Consider the following 25,800-nt stretch of genomic DNA (forward strand, 5'->3'; position numbering starts at 1 on the left):
CCAAATCCCTAAAAACAGAGTCCAAATCTAAAGCAGAAGCTGGTTGTGTCTACCCAGGTATTTTAACCCTGAGCACCAAGAGACACCACACTATATATCATGCAAAGCATGTTGTGTGTGTGCATGACACCTCTAGCTTATTTCAGTCCTGGGAAGTAGCAGAAAGCCTGCTCTGGTCCGCTGGAACAAGGGCACAGTACTCACTGTCAGAGCCCTTATGTCACAGTACGCTTTGTGCTCGAAGGTATTCAGGACTAAAATTTGGGACAGGAGCATCTCCTGCTCAAGCTGCTTTTACAAGAAAGTGACTCACAAGCCAAGCTTATGCAAACAAATCTATTCATCATCCTCCAGCTCAGACCAGTCATCCGAACTCCCAGTTCCGCTTCCACAGCTAAGCTCTTTCTTTTTTATTTAGTCTTCTCTAACTTTCTGTCTATAGGCATCCGCTTTCCCCTTCCTTATCCAGTTATAAATAAGGGCAGGGAAGAAGAAAGAACGGAAGGAAAAAAATAATCCCTTAAAATTAATACATTGAAAATACTGAAAAAAATCTTATGTTGCTTTTTAAACCAAGTTCTGCCTGCTTTTAAGAAACAACTGCTGTAAAACACACTCAGATGACAATCGTCTATTGTATCCCAAGCAGTAGATCTCTTCCTGCCTTTTTTTCCATTCTCCTACTTTCTGAGTATAATCTTTCTAATGTTTTCTGGGACAAAGAAAGAAGAGGGCATGTTTGGACATACTTTGGAAGTCAAAATGCACAAACTAGGAGCATGACTTCCGTGCTCTTCCCCTGAAGTTAAGGAAAAAGGATAAGAGCTACATATGAAACAAGATTGTATGAGCTATTTCATTTACTAAACACAGGTCTAGAACTTGCAAAACCACCAGAAATACACTTAACTGAGTTTTAATATACTTAAAATCCTTTGCAGGATCAAGGCCTCAGTCTCAACCCAAAATGGTATCTCCCAACTATAGATTTTTTTTTTACTTGATTTGAAATGGCAAATAAAAGATAAAATCCTCCTGAACAATAATCTATTCTTCCAAAGTAAATAACATATTCACCCCTGCCATGTTACTTCATTTTTATTCTGTATTACTACATGAGGATATCACCAACCTCGCACAGACTTAGATTTATTATTGAACAAAACCCGATATTCTTGTCAGATTTTAATAAATAAGAGTTTGAGAAAAACAAAAGCCTCCCAGCAAGTGCATTACAAATGAATTCATGAATAATTTAGGACACCACTTTTTATTAACTTTCTCTAGGTTAATCTTTTCACAGGGCTTGTCCACATGCCTAAGTCCTGCCTTTAACTACAGCGCTACAGTACCACTACACTGCTCAACCCAACCTTCTGTCATATTTTCATGCAGGGCATTCAGCGTGCAATAGAAGTGCTTAGGCTATTACCTCGTTCCTGCAAGGAAACACAAATGTGTGAATATAGCACGGTGTCCTTAGAGCAACACAACTCTGTCCACACGGGAATCGGTTGTAAGACACCCGTAAAAACAAAAACTCATGACGCACATAAGTGTAATTTTCAAGTGTAGATGAGGTCTCACTTTCTTAAGCCACGCTGCAGGGGCAATTTCTCTTAAATTCCAATTTAAAATGCAGCCCTCCAAACTAGAGGAAAACATCCCCATTTTTAGACCAGTGGTTTCAGATCCATTGGAAGACAAGACAGAGCAGACGCGGTCCATCAGCCCGAGGACAGAGTGGGCTTGCGCCAGGGGATGAAGCACCATCACCCCAGAGGCTGCTGGTGCAAGAGGCATGGAGCCTGTGGTGCACCGACCTAGGCAGGGCTGAGCAAAATGGTTTTCAGAAATGTTCAACAGAGGGAATAGATTCACTCCCAGAAGTCATGGAGAAGCCAGGCTGCCCTCCAGCGTGTTTACCGAAGGTCAAGGGGGTGGTTACTCTGTGGTGTATTGAGCAAAGGAAGTTAATCTGCATCCAGAGTGTTTTAACAACTTCAGAGGCTACAAATACCCGTCACCTGCAGCAGTTTGGTTTGTAGGAGCAGTCACCGTTCATACAGCACCTAATGAAAGGGACACAGACTTCTACCTGGTTCAGGTTTCACGCAGGACGCTGTGCTCCTCCTTGCACTTACTTAGTCCTTTAGTAGCTACGTCTTTTCTTTTATCCTCCAGGACATGCAGCAATCTAGCTATGACTTCTGCTGTTTCCCATGTGCCCCACCAGTGCTTCTTGAAGAGCTACAGCCCTGGTAAGACAAGGGCCCCACTGGACAGCCCAGTCCCTGCAGCACCCAGGCAGACCCGGGACTCCTGGGGGCACAGCTTGCTGTTCCCAGGTGATGTAGCGGACCCACCAGCTGCTTGCAAATCCACAGAAGCGCCACCTCCCTGGATGGGGAAAGCCAGAGAGCACACAGGGCACGCCATGGCAAAGGGCCACGTGTTTTTGGGTAACACCCGCATGGGAAACACCTGCAACCCTTTCACCTTGTTTATAGCGCTGCTGTCAATTCACAGAAGGCTTTGATCTCCCTATCTATTATCAGTCCTGTGGATTACAAACACAGCACATTCATCATAAATCACATATATGTTGTTAGGCAATAAACAAGGTTTTGTTTTCTATGCTGCAGTCTGATAAAGTACACAAAGATCATCTGGAAAGCTAAATGAAAAAAAAAAAAGAAAGAACGGCACCAATTTTATTATCTCCATCTTCCTCAGGGAAGAGCAAAGAACAAAAAGAAAAAAATATATATATATGTTTGCATACTTAGAAATACAGTGGAAAAGGCTAATTTTCTTAGGAAACATTTGAAAAAAAATAAAAATCCTCGATCACTCTGCCTCTATTATTTAGAAACACTCATTCACCGCAGGCAGAAAAATGCAAAACATGAATAGCACACTGCTTGTGTAAAATAGGACTCAAGGCTGGTGTTACTTGCTTAATTATTTCAGAGGTCAGTAAATTGATTTGTCACGAGCACTGTCCCCTCCTGGCTCCTGCTGGCAGCTCAGACTCTGCAGGACTAAACGATACATAACTAACAGCTGCAAAGCCCAAACACAGCCTTCGCGGAAATGGCTACTTTAGTCCAAGAGGAAAGAAAAGGAGGGGACAAAAAATTGCCAGGTACCCATGAGTCCAATTATTATTTGTGTTGTATTAGCAGTGAGAGGCCTCAAAGGTCCCTGGGCCCTAATTTGGTCAGAGTTATACATAAATAGGAGGCCTGGAGAGCCCCAGATTTAAATAACCACAAGCAACAAACAGCAGGGAAAACAAATAAAGTCCTGTACTTTCCAGCTGCAGGACCAAGGCACAGGCAGGGATGGAGGAGCTGGGAATTGCCAGCCATCAGCTCTTTTTCCTGTTGACTCCCTGCAGGACCAGGGCTCCTCAGCTGTCATTTACATCCGAAAATCTGGGGCTGGCTTTCTTCAGGCTTATTCAGGAAGCTCGCTGGAACGTCTGTAGTGCTCCTGTGCCTCTTCTCCTGCGTCCCAGGCTGCGACACAAACCGAGGGAGCGCCCTTCCTGGACGCTCGGTGTGCTCCAGACAGTGAACTGAGAAATGCACATGGCTTCTTCAGGGGGGGGGAAATTTAAAAAAGACACCCTAGACACAGGTGATCCTGTTGCACATGAAAATGAAGCACTGGTAGCACTAAGCAGTCTCAGACACAAAGAAAAGTTTCCAACCACAGCTCTGCCAGCACACACATGCCTTAGCCTAAGACTAATCCAACCCATTGTATAAATTCATGAAGAAGAAGACATAGCCACAGTGACTTCTACTTAGGAATAAATAGTTCCTCATTTCCTTTTTCAATGAACTGTACTTCTTTTCATGGCATGAAAGCTTCAAAATAAGCACACAAAACTATTAATTTAATTCCTGACCGCATTAAAAATATCCTGTAACGAGATGCCCAGGCACTCGCACACGCTGCCTGTGCTGCCCTGTATTGCTTGGCACCCACCTCTTTGTCCACAAACCCTGGATTAAAAATGCTATCTTCTACATACCAAGAACCTCGGCGCTATCTCAGGCTTGCACCTTGCCAAAAGACCTCTGCTTTCCTACTTGCTTAAGGAAGTATCGAGAAAGGAGGAAAATGCTGGGATTATTTATATTCTCTCCACCACGAAAAGCATAGCTACATTAAAAGGAGCTCCTCCCTTGTCAGGTGCAACAAAGGACCTGTGGCACAGGAGCAGGGTTAGCGGTAAGGAAAAGGGGTGCTGGCTGGGGCCACTGCAAGCTACAGAGCTGGTAGAGCCTCTCAAGTACCTTACACCACATTGCAAGCAAGATCTGTTTCTGGGCATCTCTTACTTGGGCTACGGTTTAGCAACCTGAGTGTCTCACCCTCATTTACCAGCCCTCTTCCAAGTGAGCAGCGTGGGAGATGCAGACTCCACATGGCTGTGTTAATTCATTCATGAAAAGAAGTAGATGACATTTACCCACATATAAGGAATGACAAGGGATTAAATTAAGCTCACAAAGTGCCATGGGGAAGAAAAAACAACCCTCTGAATTATACAAGCATATTGGGCAATCTGCGTCCATTTGGTTTCCCGAGGAAATTTTAGTCCAGATCCAAGTGCAAGGTCCGGTCACAGCAAGCCCCCAAACTCATGCCTGTGTTCAGGGATGGGGAAGAGAAGCAGCAAAAGGGAGGGATGTGAATAGGGGAAACATTTATTTTCTTGTGCTGGGCAGGCAGTGGGAGAAGAGCAGGGCCTGGCGGGGTGCAGGCTGTGCTCCTCCACAGCTGGGAGCTTCCCCTTCCCAGGGCCAGAGGGTTTATTTTGATGCCAGCATCGAGGCGAAAATGACTGCCACCACCGCAGCGCCGCCGTTTTGCGTCACGTCACTCCTGCTGACTAGCTGCATCAGTGCGCCACTTCATTAATGCCGAGCGAAAGCCATAAATAAGGGAGCCTTTTTATAGGATGCCCCTGGAAATGAGAAGCGCTCTGATGTTATTAAGAAGCCAGCAACTCCTGCCTGGAAGTAGGGTGCCATCGGGACTGGGTGATGCTCAAAATGCTCGTAGCTCTCAACTTGGCAAGCTGGCCAGAAGAAGGTTTCTAAATCTTTTCCCACCGTGTTTCCCACCAAGCTCGGACTGTATTAGTCTGTGTTTTGTTGCCCATGTTTAGACTGTGACATTTTCACCAAAGCTTGTTTTGTCTGCGCTCGTTAAAGCACAGTATGCCTGACTGACCTCATGTGATGTTGCAGCAGACGTTTCCTGTGTGTTTCAGCATATTTGTGTGCCTGGCCTTTCTGTGGGCTTGCGAGACACAGCGTGAGAGCAGTCTCATCTTGGGCTCTCTGCACCTAATTCAATACCAAACTATTCCTTTTTCATGCGCTGTGAAAAAAAACACCAGGTTACTATTTCCAGAACACTGGATTACTATTTCCAGGGAAGGCTACATCTGGGAGATAGCAAACTTTCTGTTTCTCCAAACTTTACTTGCCACCGTTTACACAGTGTTCGTTTATATGGATTTGTGTGAGTCTATTATTTATGTTCGACAGCATTACCTATATTTATCAGTGCAGAAAAAGCAAAGGCTACACGATGGCTGAGGATGATAAGCAGACAATATTACTAAGGTTAAAAAAGGGCAGCCCTTTCTCTGTCTTTTATTTAAGAAAAGAAGAAGAAGAAGAAAAAGAAAAGGGAGGGAGACGCACATATTCTGATTTCTAGTCAGAAGCTGGAAGCAGCTTCCCTTGACAGACAGGTGAGCAATTTCTAGGAAACAACAGGAAGTGTGAGGGTGGCTGGGCTGCAGTCATTTCACACAAGATAAATGGAGATAGTGCAGTGTACTTGAAGATGAGGGATACAACTGGGATGCCACTCAGAAAAATATGGCTTAGAGAACATGCAGAAGCGGGGCGTGCAGGGCATTGCTGCTTTCTAGCAGAGCAGGGAGGACCCATCTGAGTGGACAGCAGGGAAACCAGGGAGGATCCTCTGTGTCCCAGGAAGCAGGAGAGCATGTGTGCATCATGGTGCAGGCTCCAGGGAAAATTTGGGGGTGGGGGACAAAAACATGTGCAACCATGCAGAGAAAATGAAATTGGGGAGATGTGGAAGGATTTAAATATAATTCGTGACATTATGATGCGGCAAGATACAGCAATCTATAGAACAGGTTGACTATAATAAAACCACAAATGTAATAAAGTTGCTAGTTACATGCCCATCACTAACCTCATATAAGCAAACACTTCAAGAAAACTAAAACAAAACCTGTGTGATCCAACTTCTGCCTCTCATTAAAGCATTTCTGACCACAATAAAATAGAAACTTTTATTATTTTTCCTCCCTGAGACCTGACATCAGGGTACAAACAAAAGCCATGTGTAAGACTGCATTTCTACAACCTTCATCTCACATACACTTTGCATATCATGGCCAGGACTCAAGTGTGACTAGAGATTCTCATATCTCCGGTTTTGGTTATCCATTTTAGCCCTAAAGGAAAGGAACAGCTTTCAGAAAACACTGAGAATCTCTATCTGCTGAAAAGTCATGTCCTGATACATATCTTCAAAAGAGGCATTCAGAACAGAGGCATTCAAAATCAGTAGGCTGTTTCTGTTTGTTTTAATTCTGTACTTTATCTTTTATTTCTTCCCAGGCAAGACAGCTCATCTGCCTCCTGTAAATACAATCAGCAGTCGTGGACAACACAATATTTTATTTTTGCATGTGTTTGAAATAAACATAGACAATTTTCTATCAGCCTACCCCCTCATAGTGGCATTTGGATCTTAAATCAATGAGAGCGCTGCAATATATTGTGCACCATCACTTTTTATTCCTTTGCTCTGCTTACGTTAATGCAGATCCATGCACTTCTGGTATCATACTGTCTTAATATTAGAATATTTTAATTCCTCCAAGATAGATGGGACTCAGTGCACTGATTTCACTGATTTCCTGCGTTGTGTATGCAACACCGTGACGAAATGAGTAAGCCATATTGACTTCTGCATAACAAACTACACAAACATACAGCACGATGCTTTCTTAAATAAGAAACAAGAGACTTCAACTCGGCCGTAGCTACCAGCCTGAAGATATCTGAAGTTTAAGCAAACAAAAGCAGCGATTGCTGAGTCCAAACAACGGGCACACCCCACAGCTGGTTCACATGCTCTATGCTCACAGCTGCCAGCCAGCACCGGGCAGCCTCACTCCGGCAAGGAAAGGGTTGCCAGGCTGGCACGAGACGGGCAGTCACTGGGACTCGTTTTTCTTTCCCGGTCTGCCTTAAAAATAAGTTGAAACAAAGGAAAAAAGGATAGTAACCACCTACTGAGCTCCTGGGAATGGACTTTTTTTATGCTACAGCATACAAAATGCATTCAGGCAAGATTCTTTTTTTTTTTTTTTTTTTTTAAGTCCTTGCATACCTATGGTAGTGTATACTTTTTCTATACATTTTTAAGACCTACACACACAAAATCATTTAATTTTGTTAATGCATTATTAAATGCGCACTAAGCCCAATAAAAGTCATTTCCCAGCGCTTTATGCATTTATCATGAAACCACTAGCAGAATTCTTTACAATAAAAATGCTAGCCGTACACATGACCAAACTAAATTATCTCGGGAAATGGCTAATATCTGACCATGTGGAAACATTAGAAAGCTGGGCTTTGTTATAGGACTAGAAGGAAAAAATAGATACATTTTCTTACAGAAAAAAAAAATCTAAAGATAGAAATATTTTTAATAGCAAAAAAAAAGCTGCAGCTCCAGGAAATTTTCCTCAATCAATTCAATCTGTGTCGTGCTGGACCTTAAAAACCCATTAAAATAACCGTGATAAATTTCCCAACCTCTTTCAGTGCACCACGCAGAAGACAAAGGAAACTGCAATTCAACAGAGAAAAGGAAGAAAAGAATGGAAAAAGCTGAAAGATTGTGTATCAGTGGTAACATCCTCGCTCACAACAACAGGCAAATCTGCGCCACAAAGGATGGCAGGAGCAGAAGGGATGTGCACAGCTGACAATGGCACTCCAAAGTAATGACTTCCAGGAAAATCTGCTGTTACGAATGGACAACATGCTGCTGGGAAGCAGTTGAGTCACAACTTTCATAACATTGCAAATTATTTCAGCCTAAAAACTGAAGTACTGAAGGACACAGGGCAGATACGGCCCCGGTAAGGCAACTACGGGGATAATATCCTATACAATCAGCTAATGTGAGCACCTGGTTTAAATTATTAAACCTCACTGAAATCCATGCAAGTTCGAGGAATTGACCCAATATTTAGTGTGTAGTTATACAACACAGATCGTATTTCATATAGTAATATTACTAGGAGCACCGCTCCGTTGACCTATTTTTTCATTGACCACCTTGTACGTATTATCAGTTGTAACAAATATGCTTCTTTTGCTGCCCTTTTTTTTTTTTTTTTTTTGCAGCCAGATGGTGGGGGTGGAATTTTATAACAAATTATATGTATGTTATCTTATCCTGTGACTACCTGAATCCCTGAGGATGATGGAGCTCGTTTAGTCCTCTTCCACGGAGCTGCCCTTCCACCCTGTTCACCCACCTCCTTCTCCTGAAGGACAGCCCCAGCACGCATCACGATGGTGCTGAGACCCGATCCCCACACATATGCTGTACACATTCAAGCTCTGCTCATGGCTGCTTTAGTCAGCTGTCCCTAGCCCACATTTGGCCGCCCTGGGATGTTAGTGAGACGTAGGCTGAAGAATTTCTCTTTGGCTTGGTCATAGCTGCTTGGCTAAAGGCCTCAGGACTCCTGGGGACCTGCCTCATTTCTGAGCTGAGTAAATGTTATCATCCAACATTGCTTTGCTATATTACTTCCAAAACCCATTGGGTCTCTGATGTCTGCTGGAACTATTTCCTAGAGCCCTTCCCTCCAGACAGTAGAGTGCACATGAAATGCCAGTATTTGTACCTAATATTTTTGGGAAGAACATTTCTCAACAAAAGCTTGCATTTTTAATTGCTCAGAGTCTACTTAGAAAAAAAGGGAAAGCAAGCTGAAAGCAGGCCAATGCAAACAGCACATATTCCTTCTAAACATGCTGGTACTGGGGCAAGATCAAGTGACTTGATCCTCATGCAGCAACAGAGCTATAGCAGAGATATAACCCACTGAATCTATCCATAACCCCAATAAAAAAGGCAAAAAAAATACAGGCACAACTGTAGGATGAACCATCACTGAAGTAAATATATTGATCTATCAAAAATGATTGAAGACTGACAATAAAAGGGTTATAAATGCTCAGAAGGAAAAAAATAAAAAGAGAGAGAGAGAGGGAGAGAGGAGGCAAAAACAAAAAACCAAAACCCAACCCACTGAAAAACTCCCACCTGCATTCACAGGGAAAAATGGACTGGAACAATAAAACACAATGGCAGTGCTTGTACGTCTTTGATAGCTGCCCCTCCCAAAAGCCTGAACAGCCTTTCTATAAACCAAGCAAATGAAAATGTAAATGCGTGAGCAATTGTCTGGGGGATTCAGATACTTCGTGTCCTGTAGGCAAAGAAAGAAGGGGGAAGAAGGAAGGGAGAAGGCACCACTTTTAATATTTGTAAGTATTGATCATGCTCTCCTCACCTGGAGCCCTTTTAATCCAGCAGAGACCTCACAGTTAAATATTCAATGCTGCCTTCACGGCAGCTTCAGGGCTGCTAGCAAAAGCCTCTTCTCCTCTGACCTCAGCACAACTCGCTGCTTCGGCTCCTCTGGCAGGAGGGGGCAGGCAGAGACAGCCCGCAGATTTCTGGGGTGACAGCCGGAGGAGATCATGGGAGCAGCCACTCGCAGAAATGCAGTATTCAAAATAGCAGGTTCAAAAGAAGCATGGGATGGGGAATTGCTCTGAATGCAATGCCCACAGCAGTCAGGTGCACGTATAAACACAACGGTGTATCAATGGTGCATCAGGGACTACTCAAAGGCTTAAAAACTGTGTATTTATTTAAGCATTTTGCTACGGAAATCAACAGGAACACTAGTTTCCCAAACTCAATTCCATTTTTCACTATTGATGAAAATCCAGTTGTGTTACTGTCTTGGACAAAAGCAAATAAAATGTCACTGACTTAAGAGAAAAGTTGGGTCTGCAGCAAGAATAAATTTAGTCACTTCAAGTATTTAATCTTGCAGTTTTACAATACATTTCTCTGCCTCAGAATCAGAATTTAAATTATTTTAACAGAAAATAATTTAATATTTAAAGGCCAACACTTTTCCACATGATATTACATTACCATCTGACCTGTTTTAACTCCTGCCTCTGTGCTGCACTTTTAGACTGATTTTCTCATTCTCCTGCCCCATGCGTAGCTTATTACCTGTTGGGCCAAATGGACAGCCAGTGGACATAGAAAACTGTTAGGCTGATTTGATAATATTTTACTTTGGTCCTTCCCACAGAGTATTTCATAAGATGTTCTATGTGATAAAAGGCCCCAAAGAACCAAGATCCTCTCATATTGTCATTTTCGAAAGACACTGCAGCAATTCCCAGTGTCCTTGCCAAAATCCTTTTTCAATAAAACAGATTCCAACATTGAAAGAAAAGCTTGGATTATTGCCGAGTGATAAAATGTCTACTGCTAGCCCTTACAGAGTCAGAACATTGCTCCCAACTCACTCCTTTTTCTGTAAGCTACTTTAAGATGTCTGGATACGTCTTAACATTTGCTGTACCAAACCTAATTTTATTCAATAGGTACCATCATCCAAAAATCAAAGTTATATGACATGAGAGAGACCTAAAAACATTGGGTCAAGACCCTCAAATAGTCATGGCTCTTTGCCTTTAATGGAGCTACGCTGAGGTAAACAACAGCTTGAAGGTCCAGACCACTATTTCCAGGCTTGTTTACACGGGGGAAGAGAAGAGATTCTGGGACAAGACATGGCCGGAATCTTAACTCAGACAAGGAAAAACTCCTATGGGAGCAGAGCCTTATCAAAATAATAATTGCTGAGGGAGTTGGTCACTTTTTTCCATGATTTAGTCTGTGCCATTCCACAACAGCTGTGTCTGTGCATGGGATGTGTTTTGACGTTACTATAGCTGTTTAATTATACCAGTACAATTTTATCAGGATGACTAAAATAAATCCTCCTTCAAGACAAGCCTTCAGGTTTAGCCACCAGATTTAAACGAAGGAAAGAAAGATTCCCAGTCCCCAGGGTAATGGGGACTCAAGCTCATTCCACACTCACCAAACTAGAAAAATAGGAAAAAAAAAATAAAATGCTTAACAGTTGAAAACAACTTCTTTCCCTGCAGTGGGCTATACTTTTGCCTATTGCCTGATGAAATCATACCCAGTTCCCTACCAGCAGAAGGTCTGACATAAAGCAGGCTCTCCAGGGGAGGAAGAGAGGTAGTCAAACAGAAAAAAGGGTAATTTGAAGATGGTGCCAAACCAACAAAGAAAAAGGAGATATTTTGTTTCCCTTATTACTAATAAAACATAGTAGACTAAAATTGATCCCCAGACTAATAAGGTAGAGGAAAAACTAAAACCTATATATGACAAAACAATAAAAAGGTAATGAAGAGATTTATGGAAGTACATAAAAACCTTGGAATGACGTAAAATTGTCAGGTCATGTTACTGTTTTCAGCTCAACATGGGTAAGAAAACAAGGGAGGAATAAAAATTAGAGCATGGAGGGAAGATAGCATAGGGTAGAAGGGGATGGGGAGAAGGAAGAGAAAGAAAACAAAGCCATGGCCAAATGTTTGGGGGAGGGGGGAAATGCAGCTAGAAGCATGAAAACAATGCCCACAAGACATGTCTATTAAGGTAAAAAAAATAAAATAAAATCCAGAGCCAGGGTGGTGGAACCATCAAAGGACAAGATGCAGTAATGGAATAGGAGGCACCTCCATAGATACCTGGGCAAAGCTGTGGTAATCCTCAAGGAGGAAAACGTGACAATTTCCAAGAAACTAAGAAAGTCAACCCAAACCCAGTCCTTCACAACACTTGGGTGTGCTCAGGGGCAGAGACCCCACAAGGTCTTGGCTCAGGACTCCCCCCCAGGATGGGGAGAGGGGTCTGACCAGCACCAGCACCTGCCTCCTGGAGCTCCTGGCAGCAAACTGGGACATGCAATGGACTGGCTGCTGGCTTCCAGTTCCGTCTCTGCACCTTCTCCTCCAGCTCCCAGTGGGGGAATTGTGGGGAAGAGAAATCCCTTTTGCTTGATGCTTCTGATGGCACACGAGAAGGAAGCCAGAAGTCACTTTTGGATTTCTTTGGGCTGCCACAAAGAAGAGTAAACTGGCAGTAGGGAGTGACCTGGAGAGTCAGTAACCCACTGCTCCGGTGAGGTGCTGGCAACCAAGGAGGGCAGGAGGAGCTCCTGAGTTGCAGCACTGGTGTAAAGCTGCTCTGCTTCAAAGGCTGCCAAGAGAGGGAAGGGGTGGGGACATCAGAGGGATGATGCATTTTCCTCCCTCTGTGTAAAGAGAGGGGGAAATGATTCAAGAGCCTCATTTAAAAATTGCTATGTGTGGCACTGGGAACACCAATTCACAATCAGATACATAGCTGGTGAAGTCAGCAACCATTAATAGCTACTGGACATTACGTATCGTATGCATCCGCTTCAGGTTTGCAGCAATGCTTCTGGCTGCTATAGGAAATTCTAATAAAAGCATTGATTTTGCTGTGCATATTATATAACACTGCTGCTTTCCTATACTTCCAAATAGGATTGGTATACTAAAACAACGTCCCATATTTTTCAGTCGTTAAAGGCCCCAGCGTACTTCTTTCCAAACAGTAGAAAGGGGGGAAAAATTACAAGGTGGACTTTACAGCCTGCTAAGATTAACAAATGCAGGCTCTGGTAGATGGTGAAAAGGATAGATTCAAGGTGAAACTAAGTCTAGGAAACTAGTTTTTATAACTATGGGTCTCACTCAGAACATCCCCTCCTCCTCCCTTAAATTAGGATGCCACAGTCTGGTATGCAGGTGCTGATCATAACAGTGTCACACAGTTAAGAGGAGGCAATCTGTTAAGCAATCCTATCCCAAACCCTTTAAAATGATGATTTTAAGCATTAATTAGCTAAGAAGCAGGCAGTGCAGATCAAAGATCACCTGTATTGTATACTAGGTGTAAAACGCTACTCAGGCAACATGTTTTCAAAAGAAACTTCAGTTTTCAAATAATCTTAACCTGGAGCTCACGAGGACTACGCTTTAACAGCTGAGTACTGCACTACCAGTGTGCAAGGAAACACGGGTACTAAGAAACACCTCCTTGGGAGCAAGCAGAGGTACAACCTCCAGCCAGCCAAAGCTGGTACCTGCACACACAGAAGCAGACCTCAATTTAATCAGGCTCCTCACATGCTAAGACATGGTGCAAGGGCCTGCACTACTGTTTCAGTCATCAGAGCTGACATAGCTGTAGCCAGTCTCACAGAGCCTTTCTGCACCCAACCAATGCTGCCTCAGTTGAGCTGTACCGACCAGGGAATTTCCCTCTGTGCAAACACTAACTCACTGAAGCTACAACCACATCAGGCCACACGCTCTTCAAGTACAGAAATGAGCATCAGGAACGTGGTGCAGCTGACTGACACTGTCCTTTGGTGCCTTGCCAAGGGCAGATAAAATATCGGCCTCATTTGGTTGGATTTCACACTCCCTTTCCAGAGGTGTAAAACCTTACATCAGGTCTTTGAGTTATGTCAGCTTGGACAGCTGCAGTGGAGTCATGGTGCAGTCACGGGTGGAGGAAAGAAACTTGGAAAAAATGCAGCAGGGAGCACATACCTGCACTGCAGCCACCCCGGGGCCACATCTAGAATCTCACAGGAAATGGGTGGTTTTGCACCCAGAAGAATTCCTCACTTGCACCAAACATTTAGATCCAAATGGTTTTGCCTGCACTGAGGACTGGGACCATGACATTTTGGTGAGCCTTTGGGTCCTGTGTTTGTGAATACCTAGAAAAAAAAGGGCATTGGACCTGTCTTGGACTGCAAGAGGCTACAGTGACAAAGTGAAAACCAAACTTCACAGAGCAGACAAACTCAAGTTGAATGGTTCTTGTGGGAGGTCATAGTCCACATGCAAGATTTTGTCCATGGCTAAGAGCTCATTAATGAACGCTTTCCACGTTACTAGTACACTGAGCATCACTTTGCTTTGGTCCCAGAGACCAAAGTACATTTGAATCATGCCAGAATTAAACTATTCAACTAATTTACTACAAATTCAGCCTACAAACTGCATCCCACAGGTCTCTGTACACAGACCTTAAACCCTTCACAATGATTAGGCAGCAAACCTATTACAACTGTAACAGTAACACCAGACTCCAATTCTCAAAACAGTGTGACATGTCACCTTTTGGGTAAATCTCTAGACATCAGTCCCACAAAAGGGTACGTTTTCAAGATCAATTAGCTTGAGAGGGAAAAGATACTGGCGATGATATACCCCTAAGTAACTCACAAGTTATTACAGCAGCTTGATTTAACTATTGGAACTAACTGTAACCAATGCCTTATTATGGCTAAGTGTGGGGAGTCGGATGGAGATGTAGCATTTTAGCGTGGCACTAATTTTTAGCCAGGAATATCATTAGGTTTGGGTTCTTCTTAAAAAGACATTTAAGAATTAGTGAATTCCAAAAGTGTTAATTAAAAAAAGTAGGGAGAGGGGAATCTGAGAGTTTCAATTAAGAATATTAAGATTCCCCCATTGTTCAGTCAATTTTTGAGATAATCTCTTCCATTTCAGAGAGAACAGCTAGCACATTACACAGAGGAACAATAAAATTTTCTACATGCAGAGTGCTGTCAAAAGAGAGGGTGGAGAGGGGGAAGAAATATTTTTCTCTGCATTAACTTCTTTGAGCTACAATAAACCTAGGTGTTTATGTGTACCAACAGCAGTTAAAATATTTTTCAAGCACGAATGCAATTGTTTCTTTTACAGCCCTGATTCATCAGGGTAGAAAAACTTCTGCCTAACTCAAAGCATGTTGAGTAGCACCATTGACTTTAATGGGATTACTCCTGTGCTCAAAGTTAGGCACATATTTAAGGGTTCTCCTGCATGGTGTCCATGGTTTGCAAGTATTTAAAGGAAAGAAAACTAATTCAGAATAGCAGTTCTAGGTGTGATCAACAATCCAGCAGAGTCAAAGAGCATTATCACAATAGATAAATAAGGAAACAAAGTGAGGAAAAAAAAAATCTTGACTGGTTATGAAAGACCTAACTCTGGTCCAAAAAAAAAAAAAATGTATTGCTCTAAGCAAATAAAAATCCAGGCAAGTGAGGCTACCAAAAATCTTTATTAGATTAAATGTGAGACAGAGATTATGAGGAGCTATAGATCAGAAATAGAAAGCCTGGTTTTCTTCCCTCCCCTATGCTTGCCCAGGAATGATTTTCTCTAACTGAAATACGAAAAGTAAATTGTTTAAAATATCAAAATAAATGAAGGACCACAGGAGAGGTGGTAAATCCGTTAGAGTCCCAGTGTAAAAGAGGAAATCAAGCAGGATAAGATTGTTTCATAAAACTAAATTATTTCTTTACATGAGTCTTCAGAGACAAAGATGAGAATACCCGTCCCAGGATTACTCTTGCCACGTAAAGCAAAATAAGGTTAGAAACCAAGAGGTAAAACACAACAATAACAACAACAAAGCAAACAAACAAACAAAGATCAAGTTCGTGAAATTAAAATGGCAGTAAAGAAACTGCTTCCTCAAGTAAATTAAGTGCATGATTATCAGTTTTTCCTTGCAGGATGAGATCCTGCCCCAGTCCACTTTCTCAGTGTGGTGTTTGAGGAGGAATAGCTGGTAAGGATAACAACTTATGAAAAGCTCCAGATTTCCAAATCCCAGAAAAGCACGTCCCTCTTCTGTACACAAAAGGGGAAAGCTCCAGACCTCTGCAGGGACTAACCAGTGTGCCTCAGCCCTGATGCAGAGGCCAGGATCAGCAGCAAGAAAAGCCTGTTTCTTGTCCACTGCCATTTGGCTCTGGACTCATCTGCAGAAATGCTAACTAGTGCCATCTGCAGCAACCATTTCTGGGGGGAGAGGAGAAGTCAAGCATTAAGACAGAACAAACTGCAGCTGCATAGACTTCTGAAAAGCTCTCAACTGCCAGTGTAGCTTACAATCACAACTAAGCCCTGGACACATTTCAAGTTAGTGACTGACTCCATGATCTATCCTAATCCTTTAAACCACCCAACCATTTAAATGACCAGACTCAATCTTGGTTCCAATAATGACCTATTAGGAAATAATTCAAGGAATATTAGGAAGTCTTTGAGGAAAAACAACACAACAAAACAAAAACCAAGCAAACAAAAACAAACAAAAAAGATCAGACTGTGTAATTCCATAAACACCTTAAGATAACTTTCTACACTATTTTAAGTTGCTTTCTGTATATTACTCTAAAATGTGCTGAAGTAACCTGATGAAAAATAAGATGCTCTTTTTATGGCAATAGAGCTCCATTCACATCGGTGTTTTCACAAAGTTCTTCAGGAGTGCATGCATGTACCTATTTTTCTACCTGCACCTTGACATGCTTTCTGTGATGTTGTGCTGATACTGGGATGCTTATGCTGGAGCCCAGCAGAAGCTCAGCATGGGTAGATGCAGTCTGCTGCTGGTGGTTTTACTGGGGCATGAGAATGGCTTACAACCGGATCTCATCAGAAACAGACTCGTTAATTCCTCCCCACCATCAGAGAATGCAGATTTTGAGCTTGTTGACTCCCTTTAGCAGTACACAGCTCAACAATCCTCCTGAGACCAACCCTGGACTCAAGCTCCCTGATTGCCACCTCCTTTCTAGGGTTGGTTTAATCCAAGCACCCTGTTCTTGCTTCTCCTGGACTCATCCCTTTACCTCTTCCTTATACATTGTTCTTGTCCTCATTAGCACTTATTCTACTACATAGTTGGCCAGACTTCTCACAGCAGGTTGAAGCTGAGAGTTCAAATGAATGAAGAGCGAGAGTTGGATTTGGTCTGCTGCAAGCTGTTTCAGATGCAAAAGGACATGAAGAAAGAGTATCACCCCACAAATTACATTGAATTTCAATCTTCTGTTCTTACTCTTTGATTACACAGAGTGAGGTCTATTTTATAAACTCGTATACTCTTCCCCATATCCAAATGTATCGCTATGGCTGAAGGCAGAATACATTCAGTCACCTGTTTTCTTGTGGCTGTGTTGCATTTTCTGATCATTCACTGGTGGAGTGTTGCTGGGCCAAGAGTCTGTTACTTATTTTGGCACTATTTTCTCACTCCAAATCACTAATACTCACTTACAGCACTGTTAAGTCGTAATAATGCAACTGCAGTAAGTGGTTACATGAATACGAAGTGTGTATACAAAGTAAAATCAACTCAGCCACTACATCTCTGCTAACGTTGTAGCAATCACTTTTCTTACTCTATCAAGTATACTCTCCCTATTCATTTCTCATCAGAAGTTCTTTGTTTCCCTGCCTCCTCTTACCACCTATTTCTCACCAGTAGTCAAAGCCTGCAATTGAAATGGAACAACTGGATATTGCAGGGTGAAAACAAAGCATCAAAACAAGAGTACATCCAAAAAATAAGTGACAGAAGTCACTAAGTTCCACAGAAACCAAGACTAGATTGCTTTCCAAACAGGATGTCTTTCACTTTTTATTTTTGATATGGGAACCAGCATGTACATTTTAGAGGACAGATTTCTTATATAGAAGATGCTCCAAAATGCAGCTGAACCAAAAGCTATCATTCTGCTGCATGATCTACTCAAAAACTATGTCAATGGCTTGAATTCCCTTTGTTCCAACTCTGCTTTTGCACCAAATGCACCACTTGGCCTCCATCTTGGGCCACCTCTATATGAAAACAGACAGTTTGCACAGCACACACACACATCCAAAGACAATTTGCATTGTCTCTCTATATAAAAGAGTAATACCATCACCTCTCCTTTGGATCAGCACACAGAAGCGAAGGAAAAAAATGCTTTTGTGACCTACAAAAGCCTTACTTGAAATAATTCTCTACGACTTGAGGCCTTTTGGAATGGAAGGGATATATTGTTTTGACTTGATTAAAGCTGAAAAGTTGATTTGACATCCTGTTGTCAAGGAAACCAATTCACACACAAAAGAAAACAGTTGTGATGGTATCATTCAGACTATTCAAGTGACCTTAGAAAGAAAAAAAAGGCTTCAGTTCCAAAGATTTGTATTCAACTCACTTCACCACTGTAGAAATAAAGATCATTGCTCTTTATGCTTATTGGAAAGCAGTTTTCAATCTGGAAAAAGCAAAATGCCACATCTTCTTCCAACTGCCAGATCCAATACTTCGCTGGGGCCGTGCACATAAACACACCTACCATTTACTGCCTATTTCAAAGAACCACAGAAAGAATCACACAGATGCACAGAGAAGGAATTTCTTTAATTGACAGGACCATGATAAACACCCCCGGACACATACACATATCTATTGAACACCAGCTCAACAAGTAAGGTTTGAAAATGTTTTCCTTCAACTACAAATCAAGCTTACCTCAAGCACAGCAATGTTTGAGCTTAGCTTTGTTTTCCTGGGAGATATCAAAAGCAGCATTTATTCTCTGCCAATATCCCAGATCCCTCACAAATCAAGTTTTCCAAGCACACAATAAATGGTATGCAGTTATGCCCAATCTGCTTACTCCTCCTACCTAGTGGATCGCACGGAAGCAGAGCTGTCCTGGCTGACCACGACCACCACCATCCATCTTTGCAGCCCATGTAGTATCCCAGAGGTTTCATCCCCTGTCAGCTATGGGTAGATGGGAGAAATGAAACTTTCTATCTATCCACTCACAGACTGAAATTACACACGTCTTTCTCCCATGCCATTGCCTCTGCCTGGCCAAGTGAACAGACAGATGACTAAATAGCAACTTGTCTCAAGTTCAGCTTAGAAAAAATAGGCATGATATTAATAAGGAGGGAAATATACTGAGCAATGAATGCCACTGTTCTTGCATTATTGTCATTTAAGGGCATCACACCAAAGGTCACGGAGATAATAAGCCTCAGTCCTTTTGCATTTGTTACACAACATACAAATTGCCACAGTGTTAATGAATATATTTCTCCATTCCTGGCCAGCCAAGACAATGTATTATTTCCTCTTAGACAAGTACCTAACCCTTGGAATTCATTATTTCCACTGCTTCTTGCAGCACTTTGTCCTTAGGGCTGAGCATAAATGCCACAAGAAGGCTGTGACTGGAGCATCAAATGCTTTGTATGGCTGAGTCTGACTTCCTTTTGATAGAGCTTTTTTGGCTGGAAGAACATGCAAAGTGTTTTTGTAGTATTTTTGAACAAATACATACACACATTCATATATGCTCTTTTACAGAGTTTCTTAAAACTCCTGGAGAACACAGGAAAAAATTTTGATCTTGTCATTACTTTATGGATATTGCTTGATACTTACATATTGAAGTAATAATTATGCTAGAAACACCAACTCACCAAAACAATAGAAGTTACCGTGAAATAAGTGCATTTCCACTTAAAGCAATGACAACAGGAAAGTAGTTCTCAGAAAAGAAATAAAGATCACAGAAATGTGGAAGTGCTGGATGAAGAAATACACTTAAACCCTCTTTATCTGAATAACCTGCTAAGGGAGCACAGCTGAGATATAGAGAGATGAATGCTTCATTTCTAAACTGTACTTCATTGTATTTTAAGTTTAGCATTTTTGCGTAAAGATAGCCAGCAATAGCTGAACCAAATTCACACTATTTCATAAACTAGGTTTTTGTTTTTGTTTGTTTGTTTAAGACATTAAATTATTATTTCCACTCTTCACATAAATATAAAGAATACATTATGTTATAATTACATGTATATATGTTATAATATGTTATATGTATATGTGTTATAATATGTTATAATTATTTAATTATAAAGAGAATATTGATGCTGGTAGCTTTGTACTGTTCTGAGAAAAAATAAATTTTATGTGCATACTGGAAAGTCCAGCACCAAATGCTGAACTAAAATAAGCCAAGGATACTTTCTTCATGTGGTCAAAGAACCTCCACCTCTGTCACGCAGTCTGAAATACTGCACTCTGCATTTCAATGAGCATCTTATTGTCGTATATTCTCCTCTCCCACCCAACAAACTCAAACCAAAGCAAACAGCAAGACCCACAAAAGCAGAAAGCTGAAGGTACGACTAATCTTACCCACAAACAGGTCCATACTCCTTTATGAGTTTTGTATGGTTTTCCCAAAAGCCCTGGGTAAAAGAAAAACATCACAATATTTTAGAACAGTGCTTAACAGAAACCCAGAAACCCTGTTACACAGTATTGCTAACACTCACATCAAAGCTCTGAACCTCAACTAAGAGAGACACTGCATTAGCTGATAATCTCATCTCTCTCTTACTGTCCATCTCCGAAAGGAGAGTCTACAAATGATGACTGAAGGAAAAAGAAAATCTGGAAAGCCATTAATATGTTTTCAGAGCTTTGCAATCTGAAATATGTTACCATTTCACAATATTTTTGATTAATTTCATGATCAGAGTCCTGACTCATAATTTTATTCTGATACGTGTGTAGATGGAAAAACTGACATAGAAATTAATAACAGAATAAGTATGACTTATAACACACGAGAGAAATGGAGGGAATGTTGAAAAGGTTGTGGGTTGTTTTTTTTGTTGGTGGCGGTGGGGATTTTTTTTTTTGAATAATGTAACTAAAAACAAAACAACCCAGCAAAATTGGAGTTTAGCACAAGGCAGTCCCCTGGGAGATTCTGCAGAATAGTAAGCAGATGTATTTTAACAAACTTTTAGAATTTTCACTGTGTTTCATTTTCATAATTGATGAAAATTGGTATCCATTTATATAAACATGTCTGCCTCTGTACTAAATTGTTAGTGTCCTAAATGAATTTAAATTGATTAATCTGAAAGAAGGTGTGTAAAAATTATCCCCAAAAGTGAATATAAAGAAATCTGTTTTAACAAAACTGCAATACTTGAAAATCATCCTGCATTGTGTTTGTAACTTGTCTATGGAAAAATAACACATTTGACTGCATTAATCTGCATTTATATTAATTCAAGGAAGACTACTGTGCTCTATCTTCATTCTTTAGAGATAACTCAACTAACAAAACAGAATACTTAAGTCTCATATTCAAGCTTTCTTATTTTTAAGACATGCTGAAGAATATTAGCTAGAACAATATGAACTGTTATAAATACATAAACCACAGACATAAATAAACAAGACCGTGTAACCTGTTAATGCACTGAGAACATTTTACCACACTAAACAAACAAGCAAAAAATCTGGTAATCAAAGGTAGTTGCCTCACTTATCACCCTCGGGTGTTAACTTAGCACCCAAATAAGCAAACTATGTGCCACCACCTCCATTTCTCCTCTCATAGAGCCATTGGATTGTTTTTTATACTTAATATAGGTGGGGGATTTTGTTTGTTTGATTGTTGATTTTTGTTTATTTTACTTTTTAATCCTGGAATTGTATATGTTTATTTTATGGGACAAAATGTCTTCAGGTTAAGGTAAGATCTTTAGGTTTTTCTTAAGCAAAAAGATAAGACACTGTACGGCATGTTAGAAAACATACCAACACAAAGAATAAAATGAAGGAAGTGGTAATTTAGAGGATTGTTGGAAAAATTTCATGTTCCTACCTGAAAAATACCTTGGTACTAAGGTAAGCAGAGAAGCCTCCTCTGTTGTGACACAACAACTAAGTGGGACAAAGCCTTTGCAGTACGGCAGCTCCACGCGGCTGACTCAAAGAGGCTTTTTTCAGCAGACACTGAAAGAGGGGCAGAGACAAGCACACGTCCATGCCAACCTGTGCTTTGCCACAGTGACGTTGCCCACAGCAGGGAAGCCGGGGTGATGCCGGGGCAGATTCTCCCCAGCACCATTCTGCCAGCAGCCACACAACACCAGATAACGCGGGCCCGGCTCATGGGCCCACACTGGCCACGTTGCTCAGGAGAGCATCCCCAGCCTACACGGACACACCGGGGCAGCACGTGAGGTAAAGCACGGTGGTGGCATGGCAGAACCAGGCCTGTGCTCAGCCCACTTTCTTCCTGACCTGGGCCTTCACAAGGGAGGGAGACCCCAAGCTGCAGCCCAAGCCCCCTGGCTAAGCTTCACCCTGGAGTGTGAGGACACGTGCACGTATTGCCCTCGCTGCCTCTACCAGCTGCGCTCTGGCAAGCCGGCAGGCTACCACCATTTATTTACAAGAAGCCTGTGCTTTAAACAATTCAGTGAAGAAACCTTCCAGAAATCTGACTTCTTGGAAGCACTTCTGGCTCGCTACCGTGGCGTCAGGCAGAACACGTTTCAGACCAGGCCTGTTAACCAATAACTGCTCTTCCACCCCCAGGTCTCCTAAATGATTGCACTGAGTTAAAATTAACTTATTTCCCTGTTTTCCTCCCTCCACAAAGTGAGAAGTACAAACCTGCAGGATGGGGGGAGGAAGGGAGTTGAAAAGTAACCAGGAGAGACCACAAGAAAGCACCCTCGGGAGCAGCAGAAGCCCCTGTTCCCCACAGCCCTGGTCACTCCGATGTCCTGTGCTGCCGTGCCTGTCCCCACCAGCCGCCCTGGTGCCGCTGCTGTCTCGGCCCTGCTCTGAGGGCACGTATGGTGTGGTGAGCACCCAGCTGCACATCTCACCAGGTAAAACACCAGCACGTTGTGTGTGAGGGGCCCTGAGAGGTGGCGGTGGCCAGAGCATGGCCGTGCGCATCCCTGTCTGCAACAGAGCGGGACAAGGCCAGGGATGTGGTCTGGAGCTGCTGTTGAGAGGGAAAGAGAGGGTGGAGGAGAAAGGTGGAGGGGGAAGAAGAAAGTGCTGATGAAAAAAGCCTCATTACAGTTGATAAAAACTTCAGATTTTTTTAGTGTTTCTTTTAGTGTTTCTTTTTTATTCAGTTATAATATGCAAATATAAATCAAAATCAACAGCCTTATCTGAAGTCCCTGCAAGATTTTCAGCTGGCTGCCACAGGCATAACCTTTCAACTGCATAGAGATGGGGGCATACGAAGGCACTCACATTTCTCCTAGATAGCCATGGAGAAGGCCAATCAACCAATGACCATCTCAAGCATGCAGTCAGGGGATATGCCACATCCACAAAGCCCTGACAGATTTGCAGCATCTTCCCTGAACACGGCTTCCAGTAGACAGGTACCTTGAAAACCTCCTACTGTGAGTCATGTTTGAAGTACAGTGAGCCTCATAACTGCTACTGGCAACTTTTTTTTTATTATTATTTTGATTTTTTTGAACACTAGCCAATGTTAATCTCCTCCAAGGGTTTACAATTGCAATTGTACTTAATACTTACAGGATAACTAAATATCTGACCAACACTAGCAACTGTTCTACATGAAAATGGAGGTAAGAGACCTCTCCTCAACTCCCAAAGACCACCCAGTGGGTGAGCACAATGATGAGGAAGCAAACTCAGAAATTGTGCCTGCTGGACATGTACCCAGCAGTTTAAATGGCCATAAGTCAGGAGCTACAATGATGCAATGTGGGAGTTAGGAAATGGAGAACAGGGAAAAATGGAAACAGATGTATTCTATTTTTTATTTTTTAAAGGAAAACAGAAAGAAACTGAAAAGCAAAACAATGCACTATATTATGAGATGACACCATGCACATCAGGAGGAACTATAGCACATTAAACACAGATTGGTAACAATGAAGTGTAAAAACACAGTAAGTAATGCTGTTCCAAGACAGAAAAATCACTTGACCTTCTCTTCAGAAGCTGCAGAATATGAATTGTCATCATCAACAACAACTCAGAGAAGGGTTAGGGCAGGGCAGGGGGGAACGACTTGCTGTGTGTGGCTCCTACAGCGAGGTACCAGCCTGATGATAGTGCATTATCAAACAAGATAATGCAGGAGTACGAAAAGCTTTTTTCCCCTGAAGAAAGCATATTTTATAGCATCTGGTACACCATGGAAACAGCAGCTCAAGTGGGCTGACTGCTGCACACCCAGAAGGCTTCTTTGTTTACATGGCTGGCAGTTGCCTCCCTATAGGGAATTTGCATTCTCCCCTTCCTTTGAGCATGCATCACCGGCTGCATCTGTGGGCAGAACCACTCACAAGGCCAAATCCTGCTCTGAGGGATGCAGGTGCGACCCCTATGGAAGGAAAAAGGATTTGAGTCTGCATCAGAGAGAGCAAAATCTGGCCATTGCCAACCATCTATCTTGAGACACTGGGTATTGAAACTTCAGCTTGTGCAGCATGCAAATCAAAGGGCTTCAAAAAGGGACTGGGGGGGCTCAAGTACCCCCATCCCTTTTTTCAATAGATTCTGCCACTCCAAGATGGATCCTTCAGCAGTACCCTCCTTATTGCATATTCACCTTGCTAGTGCCTCACAGTCTCAAAAATCTGCAGCAATGTCATCTTCCCTCCTTGCTGAAAATGGGTGTAGGCACTTAGCCAAAGTTTTCAGAAACATCTAGTAGCATTATGCATTTTAATTTTTGGGGTATCTAACACATAATTATCATAGAACTGATTGGGTTGGAAGGGACCCTAAAGATCATCTAATTTCAACCCTGCCATGAACAGAGATGCAACTCACCAGATCAGGTTGCCCAGGGCCCTATCCAACCTCGAACACCTCCAGGGATGGGGCATCCACAATCTCTCTGGGCAGCCCATTCCAGTGCCTCACCACCCCAAGTGAAGAATTTCCTCCTTTCCAAGTGGGGCCTCACAAGGGCAGAGTAGAGGGGGACAATCCCCTCCCTCCACCTGCTGGCCTGTTGATGCAGCCGGCCTGGGCTGCAAGCACGCACTGCTGGCTCATGTCGAGCTTTTCATCCAGCAGAACCCCCAAATCCTTCTGTGCAGGGCTGCTCTGATTGGGTTCTTCTCCCAGTCTGTACTCACATCTGGGATTGTCCCAACCCAGGTGCAGCACCTTGCACTGTGACTTGTTGAACCTCATTACATTCACAGGGGCACAATTCTCAAGCTTGTCCAGGTCCCTCTGCATGGCACCCCTTCCTTCTATCAACTGCACCACTCAGCTTGGTGTTGTCTGCAAACTTGCTGAGGGTGCACTTGATCCCACAGTCTACATCATTGATAAAGATATTAAACAGTGCCAGCACGGGGCTTATCAGACTTGTTTTCATTAGTTTCTCAATATCTACAAATCTCATGAGCTGAAAATAAGGACTTACGTGACTTTAAGCTTAAACTTAAGCTTAAGGTGACCCAAAGTTCATGAAGGATGCTTTGTAAAATTTCAGCTTGCTGCAGCTGGAAAATAATTTACATGAACTTAGCTAGAGTCTGCAAGGGTCACTAGATAAAATTGTTTCAAGGGGACTACATTGCTGGTATCCAGAAAATGCTCCCAATATAAGCTCAAAACATGGACTCTAGAAAAGTCACTTCCAGAATGCAGTGAGGGCTACTAAGCAGCAATGTGCATCTCAACCCTGACTTGAAAAGAGCACTGGGGCTGGGAGTAAGGCGGTATTTGCACACGTGAGCACCTCTTCGCTTGAGGATGCCAGTGGTAGTGTTACCTGATGTCAGTACCCACTCACAGGGATCCAGACTG

General features: G+C 42.4%; 1 protein-coding gene across 12 annotated transcripts in view; it reads right to left on the minus strand.

Annotated features, from left to right (window-relative positions):
• TBXAS1 (thromboxane A synthase 1) overlaps window positions 1-25,800 on the minus strand; it is a 267,215-nt gene that overhangs the window by 133,204 nt on the left and 108,211 nt on the right. For 7 of the 12 annotated variants that reach the window (XM_083830333.1, XM_083830331.1, XM_083830330.1 and 4 more), the window contains one exon: window positions 20,359-20,411. The exons of 1 other annotated variant lie outside the window; for it this stretch is intronic. In XM_083830333.1, coding sequence (XP_083686459.1) covers window positions 20,359-20,411 — 53 coding nt within the window. Of the gene's footprint in view, window positions 1-2,098; window positions 2,342-2,366; window positions 3,023-18,826; window positions 19,977-20,358; window positions 20,412-25,800 lie in introns of those variants that run through there. 4 more of the 12 variants (XM_083830336.1, XM_083830328.1, XM_083830327.1 and 1 more) reach the window with 4 other exon arrangements.

Source organism: Anser anser, assembly GCF_964211835.1.
Source record: "Anser anser genome assembly, chromosome: 1".
NCBI lineage: Eukaryota > Metazoa > Chordata > Aves > Anseriformes > Anatidae > Anser > Anser anser.